This window comes from Haematobia irritans, chromosome 1 (genome assembly GCF_050003625.1).
Source record: "Haematobia irritans isolate KBUSLIRL chromosome 1, ASM5000362v1, whole genome shotgun sequence".
In the NCBI taxonomy this organism is placed as follows: domain Eukaryota; kingdom Metazoa; phylum Arthropoda; class Insecta; order Diptera; family Muscidae; genus Haematobia; species Haematobia irritans.
In genome coordinates, this window is record NC_134397.1 from 220,810,073 (window position 1) to 220,837,363 (window position 27,291).

The 27,291-nt window shown below is 34.0% G+C and overlaps 1 protein-coding gene across 1 annotated transcript; it reads right to left on the minus strand.

Annotated features, from left to right (window-relative positions):
• Positions 1 to 703: 703 nt before the first annotated feature.
• Positions 704 to 27,291, minus strand: LOC142222628 (fatty acyl-CoA reductase wat-like). Its single transcript, XM_075292868.1, has 8 exons — positions 27,184 to 27,291; positions 15,265 to 15,377; positions 14,921 to 15,172; positions 11,432 to 11,696; positions 8,314 to 8,515; positions 8,004 to 8,246; positions 7,665 to 7,922; positions 704 to 1,055 (listed from the first exon to the last, which is right to left on the minus strand). The coding sequence occupies exons 1-8, from the start codon at positions 27,257 to 27,259 to the stop codon at positions 956 to 958; spliced, it is 1,509 nt and encodes a 502-aa protein (XP_075148983.1). The 5' UTR covers positions 27,260 to 27,291; the 3' UTR covers positions 704 to 955.

Consider the following 27,291-nt stretch of genomic DNA (forward strand, 5'->3'; position numbering starts at 1 on the left):
GTCCGGAAACTCATCATCAAGCCAAGCTTTTGCTTCCACCGTATTTTTTCCCTTCGGAAAACAGTATTTTATCAAAACACAAAATTCCTTTTTTTCCATTTTTTTTACAATAACAAAAGTTGCTTCACAAAAGACGCTCTATCTCACAAATTAATTGACTTACAGACGTCAAATTTTGACACGAATCATTTGAAGGTTTGTACTATATAAAAATAATATGCTGGGGACTTATCAGCCAACCTGTTAACTTACAATTTAAAAGACAATGTTAAGATATTAGACTATACTTTGCCATCAGATACTGTTATCACAACCCAAATAATTCGATTGTGATTGACAACTTTCAGAAGAACTTTGTACGCAATTCATGCTAGAGGGTACATAAGACTCGGCCTGGCCGAAATTACGTACGTATTTATTTGTTTTATCTAGCATGGTTTCCATAACATACAATTTAGAACATAATGTTAAGAAATCGGTAACTGTTACCACAATCCAAAAAAATCAATTGTAGATGACAGTCTTTAATAGAACATTGTACGGAATCCATTGGGAAGGGTATATAAGATTCGGCCTGGCCGAACTTTCGGAAATTTATAATTGTTTTAGATTTACATTTTAACGCTTCGGATATAAAATCGAATATATATGTAGAATCTGGAGTTGACGATGTTTAAAATTTATAAATAAAAGTCTTTGCCGATAAAGTTGAAATTGACAACTGGCTGAAACCGAGAGTCAAAGGAGGAAGTATATTTAGTAATATATTTATGAAATTCGTTACACAAAGTTCCAAATACAAGAATACTATACTTTAGATACAATATTAACCGATTTTGAAAAAATTTATATCTACACCATTAATTATCTTAATAGGTAGTTAGAATCCCATATGTAATTTGCCGTTATGAGCTTGCGTTTTAAGTAAAGCATCATGCATGCAATCTTATGTACCTTATATTCCAGTCGAGAAGACCCTTTGAAGAAGGAACCATATTAGACGCATCACGAGGAACAAGACAACACCATGGACAACGTAGTTGGCAATTACAAATCTGTGAAATGAAAATAAAAATATTACAAAAAATTTGTGTGTAAGATATTGTAACAATAGGATAGGAATATGAGAAATTAACAGCATAGACTTTGGAGGTTCAAACTCAAGTCGCAGATGAGTTTGAAGAACTAATCAGAATACTGAAAAATTAAAATTTTTTGTGAGTAGCCAGTGGCCTTATGAATATTCAATAAGAAATTACCTAAATCATTCTAATATATTTTTTTTTTTATAAAATCATGATAAATACAACATCCAGTTCTTAATTAATTAAACTCCATGTTTAATAGGTTTGTATTAAAATAATAAATGCATTTTTATTTGGATTTGATTTAACATAGAATGAACTAATGAAAATCCAGTCAGGAAACTAGTTACCTCTAACCAACATTTTTAATCGATGATATATTGGAATTTGTTTAATAAATACGGATTAGGTGCACCAAAAAAAAAAAAAAACAAAGTTCAACATACAAACAATTTTTTTTTTATTTTGTTTTTTTACATTCCAGTAAAAACTTGGTTGAATCAGCAAACATTGAAATGGATTTCGATATTATTTCAATTAAAAAAAAAATAATTATTCTGACAACTAAATTTTTTGGCAATCGCCAAAATGGTGCCAGTAAAAAAGTGTCGCCAAAAAAATAGTGAAAATGTTCTTTTTGGATCCGGAAGTAGTGCAAAATTGGCGCAGAAGCGATGAATTTAACATGGGCTTGTCATAGGACGGATCTACACAATTTCAACAGCCGTTGCACTGAATTTGCATCACTTCTTACTCTGTGATTCGAATTCAGTGTTTTGGATGTGAATTAAAGAATGTTGTCATATTTTGACAAATAAATAATTTTTAATGCATCCCAGCAAAAAAAATTTGGAAGTTCTTCCAAAGGCACTACTTTAAAAGCACTTCCAGAAGATGTACTCCCAATGAAGTTATTTATTTTAACTACCCAGGAAGTTCTTTTAATTCAATTTTTAAAACTTGGGTTTTTCATACTTTTAATGGGTAATTTTAATTTTTCTGTTTCAAATAGTTTTAAAACAGAGTAAGAATTCATAAAATGGTACAAATCATTTATATTTTGTCCAAAAAAATGCTAAATCCATTCTGCAAAAATTGTGAATTTTTGAATATATTTGAGGTAAAACGTTTCCGACAAGCGTTAGAATCCATTAAAAATATCGCAGAATTTTATAATTTACATCCAAAATATTGAATTCAGATCGCACCTAAAGAAGTGATGCAAATTCAGTGCAACGGCTGTTGAAATGGAGGACTTCCGTCCTATGACAAGCCCATGTTAAATTCATCGCTTCTGCGTCAATCCACTTACGGATCCAAAAAGAACATTTCCATTACTTTTTTGGTGACGCTTTTTTTGCTGGGATACTAACGCTTTTCTGATATGTTTGAATTAAAATATTCCCAATATTTCTTGAATGGATTTAGAATTTTTGTCGACAAAATTTAAAATAAGTTGTACCATTTTTTTAATGCTTATTCTGTTTTTAACCTTTTTGAAACAAAAAAAAAATAATTTACCCATTAAAAATAAGAAAAAAGCGAATTATAAATAATTGAATTAAAAAAACTTCCTATGTAGTTAAAATAAAGAACATCTTTGGGAGTACATCTTTTGGAAGTGCTTTTGAAGTTGTGCCTTTGGAAGAACTTCCAAATTTTTTTGCTGGGGTCATCTATATTTCTAACAAAGCAAAAAAAGCGTCGCCAAAAAAGTAGTGAAAATGTTATTTTTGGATCCGGAAGTGGTGCCAAATTGACGCAGAAACGATGAATTTAACATGGGTTTGTCATAGGATGGATGTTCACCATTTCAACAGCCGCCGCACTGAATTTGCATCACTTCTTAAGGTGTGAGACGAATTCAATGTTTTGGATGTGAATTAAGAAATTTTGTGATATTTTGAAAAATAAATAATGTTTAAATTTTTTTATGATTTTTAATCCATTATAACGCTTGTCTGCAACTTTTGCGATCAAACATTTTCAAAAATTCGAAATTTTTCTACAAAGAATTTAGCATTTTTATACCCTGCGCCACACTGTGGAACAGGGTATTATCAGTTAGTGCATATGTTTGTAACACCCAGAAGGAGACGAGATAGACTCATGGCGTCTTTGGCAATAATGCTCAGGGTGGGTCCCTGAGTCGATATAACCATGTCCGTCTGTCCGTCCGTCCGTCTGTCTGTGAACACATTTTTGTGATCAAAGCCTAGGTCGCAATTTAAGTCCAATCGACTTCAAATTTGGCACATGTTCCTAATTTGGGTCAGAATAGAACCCTATTGATTAATTTGGAAGAAATCGGTTCAGATTTAGATATAGCTCCCATATATATCTTTCGCCCGATATGCACTAATATGGACCCAGCAGCCAGAGTTTTATACCGATTTGCTTGAAATTTTGTACAAACATAACACTTAGTCGTATAGTCATGTGTGCAAAATTTGATTGAAATCGGTTCAGATTTAGATATAGCTCTCATATATATCTTTCGCCCGATATGGACTTATATGGCCCCAGAAGCCAGATTTTTGGCCGAAATTGGTTGAAATTTTGCACTAGGAGTACAATTTGTAGTATAATCAAGTATGCAACATTTGATTGAAATCGGTTCAGATTTAGATATAGCTCCCGTATATATCTTTCACCCGATATGGACTAATATGGTCCCAAAAGCCAGAGTTTTGGCCCAATTGGGTTGAACTTTTGCACAGGGAGTAGATCGATTCAGATTTAGATATAGCTCCCATATATATCTTTCGTCCGATATGCACTTGTATGGACCCAGAAGCCAAAGTTTTATCCCGATTAGCTTGAAATTTTGCACAAGGAGTACAATTGGTAGTATAATCATGTGTGCCAAATTTGATTGAAATCGGTTCAGATTTAGATATAGCTTCCATATATATTTTTCGCCCGATATGGACTTACATATATGGCCCCAGAAGCCAGAGTTTTGGCCCAATTTGGTTGAAATTGTGCACTAGGAGTACAATTTGTAATATAGTCATGTGTGCCAAATTTGATTGAAATCAGTTCAGATTTAGATATAGCTCCCATATATATGTTTTTCTGATTTCGACAAAAATGGTCAAAATACCAACATTTTCCCTTTTAAAATCGCCTCTGCTTAGTCGAAAACTTCTAAAAAGGACTCTAATTTTCCTTATCATCAAATACATATATATCGAGCGATAATCATAAATAAACTTTAGCGAAGTTTCCTTAAAATTGCTTCAGATTTAAATATTTTCACATTTTTTTTACAAAATTTTTTTTTGCTAAAATTTTGTTCCACCCTAGTGCATTAGCCAACTTAAATTTTGAGTCTATAGATTTTGTAAAAGTCCATCAAATTCTGTCCAAATCGAGTGATATTTAAACGTATGTATTTGGGACAAACCTTTATATATAGCCCCCAACACATTTGACGGATGTGACATGGTATCGAAAATTTAGATCTACTACACTGAAAAAAAAAGCATACTCGGTTCCAAAGATTTTGTCTTTACTTTAAAAAATTTGGTATTGATTCCGAGCCAAAGAAGCGGAGAATGCAAGTAAGGATACAATTCTCTTTTAAATTTAGGTTTTGTGTACTTGCTTTTAGGAATCAAATTTTAATTTTTCGCTTTCTCAGCTTTTTTTCTTCATATGCTATCAAAGTCCTTTAAAAACGAGTTAACGGCAACTTTATTTTCCAAATTAGGACTCGACTTCCAGTAGAAATTATGCTATGTTTGAAGTAAAAAACTTCTTTAAAATAAAGTTTTGAAAAACATGTCCTATATTTGAACGATTTTTTGCTTTGTAGTAAAGATGCAAAAAGACAACAAATTTAAAGACAATTTCATTAAATTTAAAGAATTTTTCTGAATTATTAAAGTCAAGTTGACCTTAGCCTATAAATTTTTTCTTTCATGTTAAGATACCAATTTTTAAGTCAAATCACTTAATTATAAGGACAATACGACTTCATTGAAAAGTTTATCGACTTTTGGACAAGGAAAATAACTTTATTTTAGAGAAATGCCTCTTCTATGCTAAGCAAAATTTGTATTCGTATTTTAAAGACATGAAATCTTTGACCTTACGACAATATTTTTTTCAGTGTAAGTGGTGCAGGGTATAATATAGTCGGCCCCGCCCGACTTTAGACTTTCCTTACCTGTTTTTCGGCTAAATTTAAATAATTTGTACCATTTTATTAATTCTTAATCTGTTTTTAACCTATTTGAAACACAAACAAAATAAATTTCCCATTAAAAATATGAAAAAAGCGCGTTATAAAGAAATTGACCCAAATTAACTTCCTGTGCATTTAAAATTAAGAACATCTTTTAAAGAGCATTTTTGGAAGTTCTTTTAAAGTTGTGCCTTGAGAAGAACTTCCAAATTTTTTTGCTGGGAATTGGGTAATAATCCAACAGTCGAAAACTTATTTTCTTATTTCTACAATAATTAAAATTCATATGATTTTTTATAACCACAGGAGCTTTACAAACGTTGTTATACTATTTTTAAAAAAGAGAAATATTGGTCTGAGACCGCGAAAAGTAAAATATCTGACAATACATTTGAAGCCTCACACACGGGAAAAATATAAGGAATATTTTCCATTTAAAATTTTAATTGAATTTAAAAAAAAAAATAATTCAAAATTTAATTGATTCAATCATTTTTGTAATCAAAACTAATAACATCAATTTCAAATTTATTTGATTCAACGATTTAGCAGTTTGTGATTATAATTATAGTCGGATTTGTCTTTGGATTTGAACCAAAATTTTATACTTCTCGTATGTATATACATATTTCTATTTGGAAATAATTTTTTAAATTAATTAAAATTTTAATTTAGATAATTAATATTTTATTAAAAAAAAAAAACGTAAAAATTTCATTTGCTTAACTTCACACAAAAAATTTTTTCTCTGATTCAATCACCAAATTAATTGATCCAATTAATTTTTTAATTGAAATGTCTTCAATCACGAAAATGATAGTATCAATCACAGTTTTAATTGGGCATAGAAAAAATTCTTGATTAAAAAATTAATTGATTTTTTCAGCAAAATTCAATTAATTTTTTAATTGATTCAATTAAAAATTTAATTGATCTTGATTGCAAAACGCAATTAATTTATTAATTAAAAAAGGTAACTATTTTTAATTACTTAGTTAGATTGGCTTAGAGTTTTTATTTGGATTAACAAATGATTGTTTGAAATACATTTTTAATTAAAAAAGTAAAAAAAATCAGCACTTTTTTTAACTGAATTAGTCTTCCGAATTTGATTAAAAAGTTAATTGTATCAATTAATTTTTTAATTAAACATTTTAAAAATTTCAATCATTGACTTAATTAACTTAATGTTTCTATCATGATTAAAAAGTTAATTGTATCAATTAATTTATTAATTGAAAAAAATTTCAACTTCAATTAACTTTTTAATTGGAAATATTTTGGTGATATTTTTTTCTGTGTTCATCCAACTTTTTAATTCGAATTTATTAAGGTGATATATTTTTCGTGTATTGGTATATTTGAAAATATTTTTCAATTTAATTAAATTTTTTATTGAAATAATTAATATTGTATTTTAATTAGAGACTAGAGGTGTGCACGTGAGTAATATTTTACTCACGCACACACACGCACGATATTGTTTGGTAGGACTCACGCACACTTACGACGAAAAAATCTTACTCACGCACAATCACGTAGGATATTGTTTGGTAGGACTCACGCACACTCACGAAAAGAAAATTTGTACTCACGCAGGAAATGTCGTGACTCACAAAAAATACCGTGACTCACGAAAAATTTCGTGACTCACGAATAATTTTATTACTAATTTACCTTAGGGACGTGTTTGAAAACGTGAGCATGATTACAATCGAGAGCGTTATTAAACTCTTAACATCCCAGGTGTCACAAAAATTGTAAATGATTTCATCTCGTAAACGTTTTATGTGCGTAGGCGTGATTTTTTTCGTGAGCTTATTTTCCGAAATTCGTTTCTCACGCACACTCACGAAGAAATATCTTCGCGACCCACGCTCACGCACGACTTTTGGTTTGTTAATCACGTTCACGCACACTCACGCTGTTGCCATTAGCGTGACTCATGACTCACGGGTGAGTCACGAAATTTTTCGTGATTCACGACAATTTCGTGTCACGTGCACACCTCTATTAGAAACGTATCTCAATAATTTTCTTAATTGACTTTTGTCTAATTTGATTCACACAAAATAATATTATAATTTTTGAGCTAACAATAAATTGTTGTTACAGAAAATTTTGAAGTTCAACTAAATTTTTGTTGATATAACAAAATGTTTGTTGATATAACAAACTTAGTTGCTAAAGTTACTAAAATCGTAATTGTATTTACAAAATATGTTGTTAGCTCAAATTTAAACATAATTTTAATTGTATTGACAATCAAATTAATTGATATTTTTTTGTGTGATTAAAAATTTAACTGTTTCAGTTTATATTCAAATAGTCTTGTTATTTTGTACTGTGTACTGCATAATATATGCATAATAAGATACAATACTTACATCTTCAATTTTTCACAAGCTTTCGGAATTGTCGATGGATCTTCTTTGACCAAATATAAACGCATACCCTTTGTAGCTTTTAGCAGATAGTCTGGCCAGTCCAAATTGGACATATTAAAATTGAACATTTTTTGATCGTCTGGTGACATAACAGTCCAAAGATTATTACAATTCCTGGTATCGAAAGTGAAATCATGCGCCGTAAAGTATTTTATAAGCCTGCATTGCTTATGGATCTTTTTATAGATTTTAATCATTCTATAGGATAAATGAAAAAAAAAACAACACAAACAATTAATTGTTTACAATATCAAATTCGTAAAAAAGAACAATGCTTACCTTGGCGATTTACCCAACAATACCTGCGACAAATCTATAAGAAGTCCTGGTATTAAATGATAAATGAAAGTTAGCAATGTGTAAGCAAATTCGGATTCAGCAAATATTAAAATAGGACACCATATCATTGTGGAAGCTGGCATTTTATAACAATTTTCCAATAGGAAATTTCTAAAGTTTTCCCATGTCAAAGTATTCGATTTGCTTGGGACTAAAGTGAAAATTGGAGGTTCCTCAGGCTTACTAGAAAACGATAGTGGACTCAATTAAAACCGAATTCAACTGTAGAAAACCATTCAAAAAAACTTACATTTCTTCAAATTTCTTTGCCGTATACCAAGCACTTGCCAGCATTGAATTGACGCAATAATCGACCGGTGCAAAACCGGCATTCAGATTACTTCGAGCATTTATTACTCTTAAAACACCTAAACCACATCCATAGCAAATGCTTAATGGTCCATAGAGATTATCAACCCATCCTGGTACTGGTTCGTCACATGAGCCTACAACTGAAAAAAGTAAAAAAAAATATATATATTTTACAATAATTGAAATCAAAAATTATTAAAAGGTGACAACCGATATGTTCTTAGCTTTAGTGTCTGATGAAGCAGTATCGGGCAATTTGCTTTAGTAAATATTCAGCCAAACGGACTAGTATAAGGGGTTTTACTACGTGTCAAAGTCTCAGCGTATTAAAAACGTAAAGAGAAATAACAGGTTGGCTGATAAGTCCCGGTCTGACACATAGATGGCGTCGCTAGTATTAAATGCATATTATTTTTATATAGTACCAACCTTCAAATGATTCGTGCCAAAATTTGACGTCTGTAAGTCAATTAGTTTGTGAGATAGAGTGTCTTTTGTAAAGCAACTTTTGTGAAAAAATGGAAAAAAAGGAATTTCGTGTTTTGATAAATTCTGTTTTCTGAAGGGAAAAAATACGGTGGAAGCAAAAACGTGGCTTGATAATGAGTTTCCGGACTCTGCCCCAGGGAAATCAACAATAATTGATTGGTATGCAAAATTCAAGCGTGGTGAAATGAGCACGGAGGACGGTGAACGCAGTGGACGCCCGAAAGAGGTGGTTACCGACGAAAACATCAAAAAATCCACAAAAAAATTAAGTTGATCGAGATAGCAGACGCCTTAAAGATATCAAAGGAACGTGTTGGTCATATCATTCATCAATATTTGGATATGCGGAAGCTCTGTGCAAAATGGGTGCCGCTTCCGCTCACATTTGACCAAAAACAACAACGTGTTGATGATTCTGAGCGGTGTTTGCAGCTGTTAACTTGTAATACACCCGAGTTTTTCCGTCGATATGTGACAATGGATGATACATGGCTCCATCACTACATTCCTGAGTCCAATCGACAGTCGGCAGAGTGGACAGCGACCGGTGAACCGTCTCCGAAGCGTGGAAAAACTCAAAAGTCCGCTGGCAAAGTAATGGCCTCTTTTTTTGGGATGCGCATGAAATAATTTTTATCGATTATCTTGAGAAGGGGAAAACCATCAACAGTGACTATTATATGGCGTTATTGGAGCGTTTGAAGGTCGAAATCACTGCAAAACGGCCCCATATGAAGAAGAAAAAAGTGTTGTTCCACCAAGAAAACGCACCGTGCCACAAGTCATTGAGAACGATGGCAAAAATTCATGAATTGGGCTTCGAATTGCTTCCCCACCCACCGTATTCTCCAGATCTGGCCCCAGCAACTTTTTCTTGTTCTCAGACCTCAAAAGGATGCTCGCAGGGAAAAAATTTGGCTGCAATGAAGAGGTGATCGCCGAAACTGAGGCCTATTTTGAGGCAAAACCGAAGGAGTAAAGGGTGATACGGTCTAAATTTTGTCAAGGGAAAACGCGTGTAAATCGGTGAAATCGTTTATTTAAAAAATCAAATTAAATTTCTTTTTCAAGTTCAATTAGTATAAAATTCAGGAAAAATATTCAGTTAGGCTTTCGATTTTCCAAATCCGAATTGCCGGGCCTCACGCTTGCCACCTGCCATCAGATTTTGTACAGCCACCTTGTCCACCTTCTTCGCCGCAGAAAGCCAGTTTGCCTTGAACTGCTGCTCGTCCTTAGCAGTTTTTTTGGTCTTCTTTAGGTTCCACTTGACAATAGCCCAGTATTTCTCAATTGGGCGGAGCTCTGGCGTGTTGGGAGGGTTCTTGTCCTTGGGAACCACCTGCACGTTGTTGGCGGCGTACCACTCCATGGCGTTTTTACCGTAATGGCAAGATGCCAAATCCGGCCAAAACAGTACGGAACAACCGTGTTTCTTCAGGAAAGGCAGCAGACGTTTATTCAATCACTCTTTCACGTAAATTTCTTGGTTGACAGTCCCGGAAGCTATGAAAATGCTGCTTTTCAAGTCACAGGTACAGATGGCTTGCCAATCCAGATATTTCTTTGCGAACTTTGACAGTTTTATGTGCTTGAAAATATCTGCTACCTTTCCCCTTCCTTTTGCCGTATGAAACTCCTGTCCCGGAAGCTGCTTGTAGTCGGCTTTGACGTAGGTTTCGTCGTCCATTACCACGCAGTCAAACTTCGTCAGCATCGTCGTGTACAGCCTCCGGGATCGCGCTTTGGCCGTCGTATTTTGTTTATCATCGAGATTTGGAGTCACTACCTTCTTGTAAGTCGATAGTCCGGCTCGTTTTTTGACTCGATGCACGGTTGTAGATGATACAACCAGCTTATATGCGGCATCTCGGAGAGAGAAGTTAGGGTTTCGTCTCAGCGGCTTCCGGTTTTCGATTTCCCCCCGATCCAGACTTCCTGGCTGTCGACAAACGTTCCCCAAACACTTTAATTACATTTGTAACGGTTGATTTGGCAACTTTTACCGATTTTGCCAGCTTTGCGTGCGAGTTGCTCGGATTTTCGCGATGCGCGATCAAAATTTTGATACTCTGCTTTTCTTTCTTGGACGGCATTTTGACAACTGAAGAGTGAATTCCAAAATCAAAATAGGAGCAACATTACACACACATTCAAAATGAGGGGTGTTCAGGTTTTTTAAATACAAAATTGAAAGAAATACTTTTTTTGTTTATGCACGAAATATAGCCCCTGATCAACAACGATCTGCGTTTCTTTTCGATCGGACTTCAAATGACGACACAGCACAATAAATTGTATTTCGGGGGGTCGTAGGGTGCACGGAAAAAAGTTTCGGTGTTCTGAAATTGTCTTCGAATATGCTACAAAACTGGGGGGGTGACCGCATCAACTTTTTTTCGTCACCCTATCTAGTGTGCATTATCTTCTCATTTAACTACGATTTCTTAATTATTGTAATCATTCACCTAATTGATTTGTTACTCTGATTATCAATTTTGTTTGGCTTGCGATCAATTGAACTTCAGTTTGGACTCAGTTAGTCATCGAGTTAATAGTATACTTACTAATTGGTGATCTAAATATGCAAATTGGTAATACAACACTGCCATGTTTAAGTACCACTTCCTCAGCCAGCGATTTAGTAAAACAATATGTGTTTGGAAACTTTCCAATCAACGTAGATTCCATACGGTTGAATACTTCAGCTTCTAATTCTTCTTTAAGAGACAGTAATTTATCACTGGTTACACTTAAATACTCTGTATAGAATTTTTCTTCAGAATCTAGGACCAGGCAATTGGCGAAGGCTGATGAAACATGGACAAATACCTACGAATATATAAGAAAATAAAAAACTAAGTACATATCCTACAAAAAAATGTGAACATTTTGGGAAATGTGGCAATTTATTTTTTAACGCCATCTCCTTGGAAAATAGTACACTCAGCGCAATAATTCTCCAATTTGTTAAGATATTTTTTTTACGGCGTTAAAAATAGACTTGGAAGGCTGTGATGACTTCCTCGTCCACCAGTTAGAATCTGAATTGAATTTAAATTATAGCCAATTATTCAAAATAAATTAATCTATTAATCAACAAATTGAAATTTTTAACTAGATAAATTTATTCATTTATTTTATTTAAGTGAGTCGATTTCAATTTAAAGTTAATAGGATCAAATTATTTCGTGATTGAAAAACAAAAAATACTTTTCTGTCAAATTGGTCATGATTTTCTTACAATTCCAAGGAAAATCGGGATAATACATTGTCATACACAGAAAAAAAATCTTATTCAATGGCGAAATTAGTTGATCCAATTAATTTGTTAATTTAAATTACTTCAATCACGAAATTTATAGTACCAATCACAGAATTAATTAGAAATAAAAATTACACTTGTTCAAAAAATTGATTGATGTCTTAAAGACTTTCAATTAATTTGTAATTGGTTCAATTAAGAATTTAATTGATTTTGGTCGCAAACCACAATAAATTTTGTAATTGAGACAATCAGTTATTTATTGTATTATTATTTGTTAATTTATAATCATTTGATGAAATGATTTTCTTGTAATCTTCTAAGGGTTTATATATTCTTTTAAATATTCCAATTATAATTTTTCTAAATTTTCGACAAAAAAAAAAATTAATTATATTTTTGATTGTAAATATTTTATTTGTAAACTTAAATATGTTCAATCATTTTTAAAACCCCAACCATAGGATGGGGGTATATTAACTTTGTGATTTCGTTTGCAACACATCGATTCAGTTGAAATTTTGTATGTAGTGTTAGTATATGGCCAGTAACAACCGTGCAAAAATAAGTCCATATCGGTCCCTAATTATATGTAGCCCCCATATAAATCGGTCCCCAGATTTGACATCCGGAGCCTCTTGGAAAAGCAAATTTCATCTGACACGGTCGTGGGTTCGATTCCTGCTTCGACCGAACACCAAAAAGTTTTTCAGCGGTGGATTATCCCACCTCAGTAATGCTGGTGACATTTCTGGGGGTTTCAAAGCTTCTCTAAGTGGTTTCATTGTAATGTGGAACGCCGTTCGGACTCGGCTATAAAAAGGAGGTCCCTTGTCATTGGGCTTAACATGGAATCGGGCAGCACTCAGTGATAGGAGAGAAGTTCACCAATGTGGTATCACAATGGACTGAATAGTCTAAGTGATCCTGATACACCGGGCTGCCACCTAACCTAACCATCTGACTCGGTTGAAATTTGGTATGTCATATAAGTATATGGCCGCTTACAACCACACGCAAAAAAATAATTCTTTCCTCCCAAACGAAATTTTAGACAAACAAAGTTCGTTTCTCATTTGCTTTTCGCTGTAAGGTAGTATATTTAGAAGAAAAGTATATACTGTTTGTGATAAACGTTTATTCTTTTCCAGGATGTAAAAACAATCTTGTAAAGACAAACTCTAAAAAGAAAAAACATTGTTTTGTTGCTAATTGCATTTTCCCTTACATCTTTCTCACATCCACGAGGTTTTTTTAGTTCTTAACACCTTTTCCTGTAATACCAACAATGTAGAAGAAATTATACAATTTTACAAATTTAAAATTTTTTTTACCTTTCGCCTGGACGGAGAATCGAACCGCGGACCATGCACTTTGTAAGCCAACACACTAACCACTGAGCTATGTACCTGTTATGGTCATCAATAGATAAATATCCATATAAGTTATATTTATATAGCATAGCTTGCGGCGCCCACGAACCAAATAAACAAAGTTTATTTAACAGAAACAAACATTTAGTTTGGCACCGTGGAGCAGTGGTTGCTACGTCCGACTTGCATGCCAAGGGTCGTGGGTTCGATCCCTGCTTCGACCAAAGTTTTTTTTGTTGTTTTTTTTTTTTTTTTTGTGACATATATTCCAGATAGGTTCGGAAGATTCCGAAAAAATGTTCAACATTACATTGTAGTATATTAAAGTTTGAACTGTAAAATGTGTCTTGTTAAAGACCTAAAGTCAGAAAAGAACAGTGTTTGATATAAACGAAATGGACTGTGTTGTTGTTTCAAAAATAACTTTTTTTATTGAAAAAATAAAAATTTTGTAACAAACAAATTTTTTGGTGATAAAAGTTTAAAATTTTCGAAGCAATTCAAAAAACTCTAACAAAAGAAAAACGTTTTCGGCACACGTTTTCCAAACGTTTTTTTTCTTTGCGTGCATGACAAAAATTGGTGCACATCTGTCTACAGTTATATATAGCCCCCAGATTTAATTTGATCTTGCTAAAATTTGATACGAATCCCACAAAAATTGGTCCATATCGGTTCATTATTGTATATAGGCCCCACATAAACCGACCCCCAAGTGAAAACTTCTGGCTCTCTAATTACCGCGCAAAACTTGGTTCATGTCTGCTCGAAATTATTTATAGGCTCCCCTATAAACATACCTGTCAAGAACTGAATTATATAGGTTATAGAGAATTACCACAACCCAAATGATTCGATTGTGGATGACAGTATTTAGTAAAATATTTTTCGCAATCCATGGTGGAGGGTACATAAGATTCGGCCTAGACTAGTCTTAATTAACTTTAAAAAAAGTCGAGTAGACGTTTTGCAATATTTCAAGTCGATTAGTTGACTTTGGAGTGTTTTGCAAATCGACTCATATTAGTCGTTGAAAAAAAGTTGAAAATCACTATTCGTCAAACATGTTTCATGTTCACCGTCCAAAAATAATATTTTTCTCTTGAAACGTGTTTGGGGTGATCATGGTTAGGTTAGGTTAGGTTAGGTATAGTGGCAGCTTTATATTTCAGACTCACTTAGACTATTCAGTCCATTGTGATACCACGCTGGTGAACTTGGGGTGATCATATTCCTTCTATGAGTGCAAATAATTTGATTATGGATGGCAGTCTTTTGTAAAACCTTATTCGCAATCTATGGTATATAAAATTCGGCCTGGTCGAACTTACGTCCGTTTATACTTGTTTCTATATAGTTGCCGCCGACACTCCCGCTTCCACAAAGCAGATGTTTCTTAGTTTTCAACATTAACCCACCTTTAAATTCTTCATTTCCTTGGCAATTTCCAGAAGATCTTTCGTTGCTGCAACATTAATTTGTGTGGCCTCGTAAAGTGGTTCATTGAAACGTACTGTGGCTGCACAATGCATTACCACATTGACATTGTCAATTAAGTCCTGCCGATCAGTTTGCGATAGACCCAGGTTCGGCAAAGTACAATCACCCACAATGGGTTTAATTTTAGATTTTAAAATGTTCGGTTGTGTACTCAGCAATTTTTCAAAAATCTGTTAAATAATAGAAATATTATTATTATTTATTTATTTCCAAATTAAAATTACAATAAATAATAGAAATATTAACTCGAATGCAAACTTACCGGTTGATTTATCAATTCATTTATTCGTTCATTGACATCTTTATCCTTTTTATGTCGGACTAATAAATAAATGAATTTGATATCTGTAGAACGTACCAATTTCTCTATTAAAACTGCAGGGAATAAATAGAAAAAAAAATAAAATAAAAAAAAAAAATTGTCAATATGTTAATCTTGATCTTATTTAGAGTGATCAAAAAACCCGGGTTTTTTGAAAGTCGAGTTTTCTCAGTTCTAAAAAACCGGACCATTTTTTAAAACCGGTGGGCGGTGTTTTAAAAATTAAATAACCGTCATAACCGGTCCAACCGGTTTTTTCCCAAAAGTAGCAAAAACGCTTAATCTAATATAAATTAAGGAAAAATACTTCAATATTTTAATGTAAAAACAAGTAAGTACAGTCTAAAGTCGGGCGGGACCGACTATATTATACCCTTCACCGTTATGTAGACCAAAATTTGTGTTACCATTTCAACTCCTTTACATTTGTTGGGAGTTATTATCAAGGTTTATATTCCCATATACAAATAATTATATCTGAAAAGATTTAGAGACAATTGTTTGTACTTCTACAAAATCGCTAGAATTACAAATTAAATCGGCTAACACCCTGGGATGAAACTCAATGTTAGTAAAAAACAAGTAAGGAAAGTCTAAAGTCGGGCGGGGCCGACTATATTATACCCTGCATCACTTTGTAGATCAAAATTTTCGATACCATATCACATCCTATATATAAAGGTTTGTCCCAAATACATACATTTAAATATCACTCGATCTGAACAGAATTTGACAGACTTCTACAAAATCTATAGACTCAAAATTTATGTCCGCTAATGCACTGGGGTGGAACGCAATGTTATGGGATACATTTAAATCTGAAGCAATTTTAAGGAAACTTGGCAAAAGTTTATTTATGATTTATCGCTCGATATATATGTATTAAAAGGATAGGAAATTTAGAGTCATTTGTACACCTTTTTGACTAAGCAGTGGCGATTTTACAAGGAAAATGTTGGTATTTTGACCATTTTTGTCGAAATCAGAAAAACATATATATGGGAGCTATATCTAAATCTGAACCGATTTCAACCAAATTTGGCACGCATAGCTACAATGCTAATTCTACTCCCTGTGCAAAATTTCAACTAAATCAGAGTTAAAAATTGGCCTCTGTGGTCATATGAGTGTAAATCGGGCGAAAGCTATATATAGGAGATATATCTAAATCTGAACCGATTTCAACTAAATTTGGCACGCATAGCTGCAATGCGAATTCTACTCCCTGTGCACAATTTCAACTAAATCGGAGCAAAAAATTGGCCTCTGTGGTCATATGAGTGTAAAATTTGGCACGCATAGCAACAATGGTAATTCTACTCCCTGTGCAAAATTTCAATTAAATCGGTGTAAAAGATTGGCCACTGTGGTCATATGAGTGTAAATCGAGGGAACGATATATATGGGAGCTATATCTAAATCTGAACCGATTTCAACCAAATTTGACACGCATAGCAACAATGGTAATTCTACTCCCTCTGCAAAATTTCAATTAAATTGGTGTAAAATATTGGCCACTGTGGTCATATGAGTGTAAATCGAGGGAACGATATATATGGGAGCTATATCTAAATCTGAACCGATTTCAATCAAATTTGACACACTTAACTGCACTACTAATTGTACTCCTAGTGCAAAATTTCAAACAAATTGGGCCAAAACTCTGGCTTCTAGGACCATATTAGTCCATATCGGGCGAAAGATATATATGGGAGCTATATCTAAATCTGAATCGATTTCAACCAAATTTAGCACGCATCGCTACAATGCTAAATCTACTCCCTGTGCAAAATTTCAACCAAATTGGGCCAAAACTCTGGCTTTCAGGACCATATTAGTCCATATCGGGCGAAAGATATATATGGGAGCTATATCTAAATCTGAACCGATTTCAATCAAATTTTGCACACTTTACTATACTACTAATTGTACTCCTAGTGCAAAATTTCAACCAAATTCGGCCAAAAATCTGGCTTCTGGGGCCATATAAGTCTATATCGGGCGAAAGATATATATGGGAGCTATATCTAAATCTGAACCGATTTCTTCCAAAATCAACAGGATTCTATTCTGACCCAAATTAGTAACATGTGCCAAATTTGAAGGCGATTGGACTTAAATTGCGACCTAGACTTTGATCACAAAAATGTGTTCACAGACAGACGGACGGACGGACGGACGGACAGACGGACATAGTTATATCGACTCAGGGACCCACCCTGAGCATTATTGCCAAAGACACCATGTGTCTATCTCGTCTCCTTCTGGGTGTTACATACATATGCACTAACTTATAATACCCTGTTCCACAGTGTGGCGCAGGGTATAAATATGGGAAAAATTTAAATCTGAAGCAATTTTAAGGAAACTTCGCAAAAGTTTATTTATGATTTATCGCTCGATATATATGTATTAGAAGTTTAGGAAAATTAGCGTCATTTTTACAACTTTTCGACTAAGCAGTGGCGATTTTACAAGGAAAATGTTGGTATTTTGACCAGGGATCCGGAGCGGAGCGGAGCGGAGCAAGCCCTTTTTTTGCCGGAGCGGGAGCGGAGCGGGAGCGGTATTTTTAAAATCCGGAGCGGAGCGGGAGCGGAGCGGTTTCCAAATGAAAAACCGCTCCGCTCCGAATAAAATATTACTTGAATGAAATGTGTAACTTTGAAATTCCACTGTGTAGGTAATTTCAAATTTAGCTAGTACTTAGCGTAGTGTGAGTAAACGTTTAAAATGTGCGATATGTATTTTTGTACGTACGTACATTGGGGAAAACACAACGTGTTTTTATACCCTTCACCACTACTGTGGTACAGGGTATAATAAGTTTGTGCATTTGTATGTAACGCCAAGAAGGAGTAATCATAGACCAACCTTTTAGTATACGGATTGGCTTAGAATTAAATTCTGAGTCGATTTAGCGATGTCCGTCTGTCTGTCTGTCTGTCCGTCTGTCTGTCCGTCTGTCTGTCTGTCTGTTGATGTATTTTTGTGTGCAAAGTACAGCTCGCAGTTTTAGTCCGATTGTCCTAAAATTTGGTATACGGTCCTGTTTCGGCTCAAAGACGATCCCTATTGATTTTGGAAAAAATCGGTTCAGATTTAGATATAGCTGCCATATATATTTTTCACCGATCTGGTCATAATTGGCGTGTATATCAACCGATCTTCCTCAAATTCCGTACATCCGAATATTTTATGAGTCTCGAAAAACTTGCAAAATATCAGCAAAATCGGTTCAGAGTTAGATATAGCTCCCATATATAGCTTTCGCCCGATTTACACTCATTTGCCCACAGAGGCCAATTTTTTGCTCCGATTTAGTTGAAATTTTGCATAAAGAGTAGAATTAGCGTTGTAACTATGCGTGCCAAATTTGCTTGAAATGGGTTCAGATTTGGATATATCTCCCATATAAAGCTTTCGCCCGATTTACACTCATATGACCACAGAGGACAATTTTTAACTCCGATTTAGTTGAAATTTTGCACAGGGAGTAGAATTAGCATTGTAGCTATGCGTGCCAAATTTGGTTGAAATCGGTTCAGATTTAGATATAGCTCCCATATATATGTTTTTCTGATTTCGACAAAAATGGTCAAAATACCAACATTTTCCTTGTAAAATCGCCACTGCTTAGTCGAAAAGTTGTAAAAATAACTTTAATTTTCCTAAACTTCTAATACATATATATCGAGCGATAAATCATAAATAAACTTTTTCGAAGTTTCCTTAAAATTGCTTCAGATTTAAACGTTTCCCATATTTTTTTACTAACATTGTGTTCCATCCTAGTGCATTAGCCGACTTAAATTTTGAGTCTATAGATTTTGTAGAAGTCTATCAAATTCTTCCAGATCGAGTGATATTTAAATGTATGTATTTGGGACAAACCTTTATATATAGCCCCCAACACATTTGACGGATGTGATATGGTATCGAAAATTTAGATCTACAAAGTGGTGCAGGGTATAATATAGTCGGCCCCGCCCGACTTTAGACTTTCCTTACTGGTTTTTTACTAACATTGTGTTCCACCCTAGTGCATTAGCCGACTTAAATTTTGAGTCTATAGATTTTGTAGAAGTCTATCAAATTCTTCCAGATCGAGTGATATTTAAATGTATATATTTGGGACAAACCTTTATATATAGCCCCCAACACATTTGACGGATGTGATATGGTATCGAAAATTTAGATCTACAAAGTGGTGCAGGGTATAATATAGTCGGCCCCGCCCGACTTTAGACTTTCCTTACTGGTTTAGTAATTGTTTTCAAAAACGGCAAATGTCAAAATATATATCTAGTATGTGTTGTAAAAGTAACAACAGTACTTTCGATCAATTTCATCCCGTATTACTACAAAGATGTTTGTAATGAACGTCAAATAAATGCAATTGAACGATCTTATTTATATTTAATTTCTTAGTTTTCTACACTGAAAAAAATATTGTCGTGAAGTCAAAGATTCCATGTCCTTAGAATAAGAATGCAAATTTTGCTTAACATGGAAGACGCATTTCTCTAAAATAAAGTTTTTTTTCTTGTCCAAAAGGCAATAAACTTTTGAATGAAGTTGTAATGTCCTTATAATTAAGTGATTTTACTTAAAAATGTGTATCATAACATGAAAGATAAAATTTTTGAGGTAAGGTCAACGTGACTTTAATAATTAAGAAAAATTCTTTAAAATTAATAAAATTGTCTTTAAATTTGTTTCCTTTTTGCATCTTGCCTACAAAGCAAAAAATCGTTAAAAAATAAGACATGTTTTTCAACACTTTATTTTAAAGACGCTTTTTACTTGAAACATAGCATAATTTCTACTGGAAGTCGAGTCTTAATATGGAAAAAAAAATAACTCGTTAACTCCTTTTTAAAGGATTTTGATAACAACTGACGAAAAAAAATCTAAAAAAAATAAAAATTAACATTTGCTTCCTAGAAGCAAGTACATAACCCCCAAATTTAAAAGAGAATTACGTCTTTAAAGTATCCTTACTTGTATTCTCCGCTTCTATGGCTCGGAATTAATACCCAAACTGTTAAAGTAAAGACAAAATCTTTGGAACCGGGCATGCTTTTTTTCATTCACATTTGCTTTACTATTGTACTATACCTAGCATTCTCTTATTTCTGATATTAGTTCTCGAAAATTTAATTAAAATTATGGATAGTTTCAATTTTGGTTGAAAAATGTGCGCATATACATTTATTATACAATAAAGGGGAAAAAAGCGAAATTAGGTAACACTAGAAATGAGTAAGAATATTCGTAGGTATACCACGGACTGATGTCGATGGAGGTTGTTGCAAACATAAACATACACACACACACATTACAAATATAACAAAACCTCTTCTCTACGTCTGTTGCAAAACAAAAAAAAACTTTCGGAGAGTAGTTACTTATACTCTGTGTATAGACTTTCAATTCCAATCAGCGTTGCCGTTTTGGTCCGATCGGACCAAAATTGGTCCAAAAGATTTCTAATTTTTAAATTTAGTCCGATGGTCAGACCAAACAGAATTTGGTCCATTTTGGTCCATTTTCATAAATTTGGTTTCTATCACATATTAAATAGTAGATGGTGCACCGCAAAGAATATTGTCGGGAGGCCAAATATTTCACATGCTTAAAATACGAATACGAATTTTGTTTAGAATAGAAGACGTATTTCTCTGAAAGAAAGTTTTTCCTTGTCTAAAAGTCTCTAAACTTTTCAATGAAGTCTGTTTGTCCTTATAGCTAAGTGATTCGACATAAAAATGTGTATCCTAACATGAATGCAAATTTCGTTTTAATGAAGTCAAAATGGATTTAATATTTCTGAAAAAATCTTCAAAATTAATAAAATATTTCAACACATTGTTTTAAAGTCATTATACCCTAAAGCACATAGTGGTTAGGGTATAATAAGTTTGATCTGTCAAAAAATGTGCCTACAAGAAATATTGATTTTAGACCCCATAAAATATATACCGATCGACTCAGAATCACCTCCTGAGTCGATCTAGCGCTTGGCGTCCGTCCGTCCATCCGTCCGTCTGTCCATGTATTTGTTGTTCACAGGATTTCGGTCGCAATTATTAACCGATTTTGATGAAATTTGGTACAGGGAGTGTTTTTGGGCACAAGGACGAACGTTATTGAATTTGGAAGAAATCGGATCAAATTTAGATATAGCTCCCATATATATGTATTGCCCGATTTCGACAAATGGGGTCACGTTGCACTTTTTTTACTAACCGATCGTCGTCAAATTTAGCACAAAATAATCTTCTGTATCACCCTTTAAGTCTGAAAATTTCATCGAAATCGGTTCAGATTTAGATATAGGTCCCATATATATGTATCGCCCGATTTTGTCAAATTAGGTCATAAAACCCTTATTTATCAACCGATCTTACTCAAAGTTGGCGAAATGTAATCTTCTATAGCACTAACTATATGTGCAAAAAATCATCGAAATCGGTTCAGATTTAGCTATAGCTCCCATATATGTACCGCCCGATTTTTCTAAATAAAATAAAACTCAATTGAACAAATAATACAATGTTTGTACTATAATTTTCTCGAAGAGGAGCGGAGCGGAGCGTGGAGCGGAGCGGAGCGATTTTTTTTTTCTCGGAGCGGAGCGAGGAGCGGAGCGGTTTTTTTTTCTCCGGAGCGGGAGCGGAGCGGAGCGAAAAAAATGGACCGCTCCGGATCCCTGATTTTGACCATTTTTGTCGAAATCGGAAAAACATATATATGGGAGCTATATATAAATCTGAACCGATTTCAACCAAATTTGGCACACATGACTATATTACTAATTGTACTCCTAGTGCCAAATTTCAACCAAATTGGGCCAAAACTCTGGCTTCTGGGGCCATATAAGGCCATATCGGGCGAAAAATATATATGGAAGCTATATCTAAATCTGAACCGATTTCAATCAAATTTGGCACACATGACTATACTATCAATTGTACTCCTTGTGCAAAATTTCAAGCTAATCGGGATAAAACTCTGGCTTCTGGGTCCATATAAGTGTATATCGGGCGAAAGATATATATGGGAGCTATATCTAAATCTGAATCGTTTTCAACCAAATTTGTCACGCATAGCTACAATGCTAAATCTACTCCCTGTGCAAAATTTCAACCAAATGGGGTCAAAACTCTGGCTTTTAGGACCATATTAGTCCATATCGGGCGAAAGATATATATGGGAGCTATATCTAAATCTGAACCGATTTCAATCAAATTTCACACTTGACTATACTACTCCTAGTGCAAAATTTTAACAAAATTCGGCCAAAAATCTGGCTTATGGGGCCATATAAGTCCATATCGGGCGAAAGATGTATATGGGAGCTATATCTAAATCTGAACCGATTTCAATCAAATTTTGCACACTTGACTATACGACTAAGTGTTATGTTTGTACATAATTTCAAGCAAATCGGTATAAAACTCTGGCTGCTGGGTCCATATTAGTGCATATCGGGCGAAAAATATATATGGGAGCTATATCTAAATCTGAACCGATTTCTTCCAAAATCAATAGGATTCTATTCTGACCCAAATTAGTAACATGTGCCAAATTTGAAGGCTATTGGACTTAAATTGCGACCTAGACTTTGATCACAAAAATGTGTTCACAGACAGACGGACGGACGGACAGACGGACATGGTTATATCGACTCAGGGACCCACCCTGAGCATTATTGCCAAAGACACCATGTGTCTATCTTGTCTCCTTCTGGGTGTTACAAACATATGCACTAACTTATAATACCCTGTTCCACAGTGTGGCGCAGGGTATAAATATGGGAAAAATTTAAATCTGAAGCAATTTTAAAGAAACTTCGCAAAAGTTTATTTATGATTTATCGCTCGATATATATGTATTAGAAGTTTAGGAAAATTAGCGTCATTTTTACAACTTTTCGACTAGGTAGTGGCGATTTTACAAGGAAAATGTTGGTATTTTGACCATTTTTTTCGAAATCAGAAAAACATATATATGGGAGCTATATCTAAATCTGAACCGATTTCAACCAAATTTGGCACGCATGACTATATTACTAATTGTACTCCTAGTGCCAAATTTCAACCAAATTGGGCCAAAACTCTGGCTTCTGGGGCCATATAAGTCCATATCGGGCGAAAAATATATATGGAAGCTATATCTAAATCTGAACCGATTTCAATCAAATTTGGCACACATGACTATATTACTAATTGTACTCCTAGTGCCAAATTTCAACCAAATTGGGCCAAAACTCTGGCATCTGGGGCCATATAAGGCCATATCGGGCGAAAAATATATATGGAAGCTATATCTAAATCTGAACCGATTTCAATCAAATTTGGCACACATGACTATACTATCAATTGTACTCCTTGTGCAAAATTTCAAGCTAATCGGGATAAAACTCTGGCTTCTGGGTCCATATAAGTGTATATCGGGCGAAAGATATATATGGGAGCTATATCTAAATCTGAATCGTTTTCAACCAAATTTGTCACGCATAGCTACAATGCTAAATCTACTCCCTGTGCAAAATTTCAACCAAATGGGGCCAAAACTCTGGCTTTTAGGACCATATTAGTCCATATCGGGCGAAAGATATATATGGGAGCTATATCTAAATCTGAACCGATTTCAATCAAATTTTACACACTTGACTATACTACTCCGAGTGCAAAATTTTAACAAAATTCGGCCAAAAATCTGGCTTCTGGGGCCATATAAGTCCATATCGGGCGAAAGATGTATATGGGAGCTATATCTAAATCTGAACCGATTTCAATCAAATTTTGCACACTTGACTATACGACTAAGTGTTATGTTTGTACAAAATTTCAAGCAAATCGGTATAAAACTCTGGCTGCTGGGTCCATATTAGTGCATATCGGGCGAAAGATATATATGGGAGCTATATCTAAATCTGAACTGATTTCTTCCAAAATCAATAGCGTTCTATTCTGACCCAAATTAGGAACATGTGCCAAATTTGAAGGCGATTGGACTTAAATTGCGACCTAGACTTTGATCACAAAAATGTGTTCACAGACAGACGGACGGACGGACGGACCGACGGACAGACGGACATGGTTATATCGACTCAGGGACCCACCCTGAGCATTATTGCCAAAGACACCATGTGTCTATCTCGTCTCCTTCTGGGTGTTACAAACATATGCACTAACTTATAATACCCTGTTCCACAGTGTGGCGTAGGGTATAAAAATTATGGATTTGTCTTATTATACCCTGCTCCACACTGTGGAACAGGGTATTATAAGTTAGTGCATATGTTTGCAACACCCAGAAGGAGACGAGATAGACACATGGTGTTTTTGGCAAAATTGCTCAGGGTGGGCTCCTGAGTCGATATAGCCATGTCCGTCTGTCCGTGAACACATTTTGTAATCAAAGTCTAGGTCGCAGTTTTAGTCCAATCGACTTCAAATTTGACACAAGTATGTGTTTTGGCTCAGAAAAGATCCCTATTGATTTTGGAAGAAATCGGTTCAGATTTAGATATAGCTCCCATATATAATTATTTCGCCCGATATGGACTTATATGGCCCCAGAAGCCAGAGTTTTACCCTAATTTGCTTAAAATTTTGCACAATAGGAACAATTAATACTATAGTCAAGTGTGCCAAATTTTATTGAAATCGGTTCAGATTTAGATATAGCTCCAGTATATAGCCTTCGCCCGATTTACACTCATATTACCACAGAGACCAATTTTTTGCTCCGATTTATTTGAAATTTTGCAAAGGGAGTAGAATTAGCATTGTAGCTATACGTGCCAAATTTGGTTGAAATCGGTTCAGATTTAGATATAGCTCCAGTATATAGCTTTCGGCCGATTTACACCCATATGACCACAGAGGCCAATTTTTTGCTCCGATTTAGTTGAAATTTTGCACAGGGAGTAGAATTAGCATTGTAGCTATGCGTACCAAATTTGGTTGAAATCGGTTCAGATTTAGATATATCTCCCATATATAGCTTTCGCCCGATTTACACTCATATGACCACAGATGCCAATTTTTAACTCCGATTTAGTTGAAATTTTGCACAGGGAGTAGAATTAGCATTGTAGCTATGCGTGCCAAATTTGGTTGAAATCGGTTCAGATTTAGATATAGCTCCAGTATATAGCTTTCGGCCGATTTACACTCATATGACCACAGAGGCCAATTTTTTGCTCCGATTTAGTTGAAATTTTGCACAGGGAGTAGAATTAGCATGTAGCTATGCGTACCAAATTTGGTTGAAATCGGTTCAGATTTAGATATAGCTCCCATATATATGTTTTTCTGATTTCGACAAAAATGCTCAAAATACCAACATTTTCCTTGTAAAATCGCGACTGCTTAGTCGAAAAGTTGTAAAAATGACTGTAATTTTCCTAAACTTCTAATACATATATATCGAGCGATAAATCATAAATAAACTTTTGCGAAGTTTCCTTAAAATTGCTTCAGATTTAAATGTTTCCCATATTTTTTTTTTTACTAACATTGTGTTCCACCCTAACGCATTAGCCGACTTAAATTTTGAGTCTATAGATTTTGTAGAAGTCTATCAAATTCTGTCCATATCGAGTGATATTTAAATGTATGTATTTGGGACAAATACATATAGCCCCCAACACATTTGACGGATGTGATATGGTATCGAATATTTAGATCTACAAAGTGGTGCAGGGTATAATATAGTCGGCCCCGCCCGACGTTAGACTTTGCTTACTTGTTTTTGCTTCCATTTGTTGAAGAGTCTCGAAAATATATGCTCCTAATTGAACAAGCACGATTTGTTTATATTTCATTGAAATTTCTCTGGTATTTCTTTAGAAAACCAACGAATTTTAGTTGGTTAGTTTTCTTATTTTAGTTTACATTGAAAAAAAAAGAAAACGAAAATCGACTTTTATGATATTAAAAACACCGGTTCTACCGGTCCACCGAAATGGGATTTTATTCAAAACCGACAATCGCTGCAAAATGAAAACCCGGACCACCGGTTTTCACCGTCCGGTTTTGATCACTCTAATCTTATTGTAACTTGAAAATTGTCATAACAAAAATTTTATTTTTTTATGTTAGCCTGATATCAATGCAGGCTGGTTTTCATCCAAAAATTTAAATTTTCATGAAGTGCCCCTATTTTTTTTTCACACGTAAATCATAAAAATATCACTTTACTTGTACAATAGTAAAAAAAAATTAACTTTTTGGTTTATATAAATCATTTAAACCAGAAAGAATTTTCGATATTTTGTTCGCTTGTAAATGTTATCTAAATATGCATAGGCACTGTCCCTACAATTTTTCAAATCACTGTGTGTCCCAAATTTATATGCTTGCACTTAACAATAATCTGCTTTGAGGTTTGAGTTCTAACCATATAATTTTTACACCGAAACAAAGGAAAGCATTCTTTTTTTGTTCGTGTAGTCAAGCTTGTGTAGATTGGTAACTGGCATTTTCTTTAAAATAACTTGATAATACCAAGTCCTTAATCTTTATATCCAATAACGAAAATTGAAATGATATGTAAAAATTATTTTTGTTTTTTTAATTTTGATTTTTTACAGCAGACTTTATTCTTTTATTTTTTGTAAAACATCTACTACTGCCCTACAAACTCCGATATCACAAAACTAACTAAATATTTTTCGACAAGAAAATTTCTTAGTGTAAAGGAAAATAAGTGGAGTTCAAAATAGCCAAAATATCTTTGGACGCAGTTTTGTGGACAATACGAATCTCTATACTCCAGGTTAACTTATTCTTGATGAAATCCTTAAGATTTATTTTTTTACTTTTTTACACTCAATCACACCTTTTCCAAGAAATCCAGTGCCACCGGTAATTAATACAACTTTATTACGAAAAAAGATTTGAATATCTGACACCATTTTTAACACAAAGAATAATTTTCTCCCTCCGA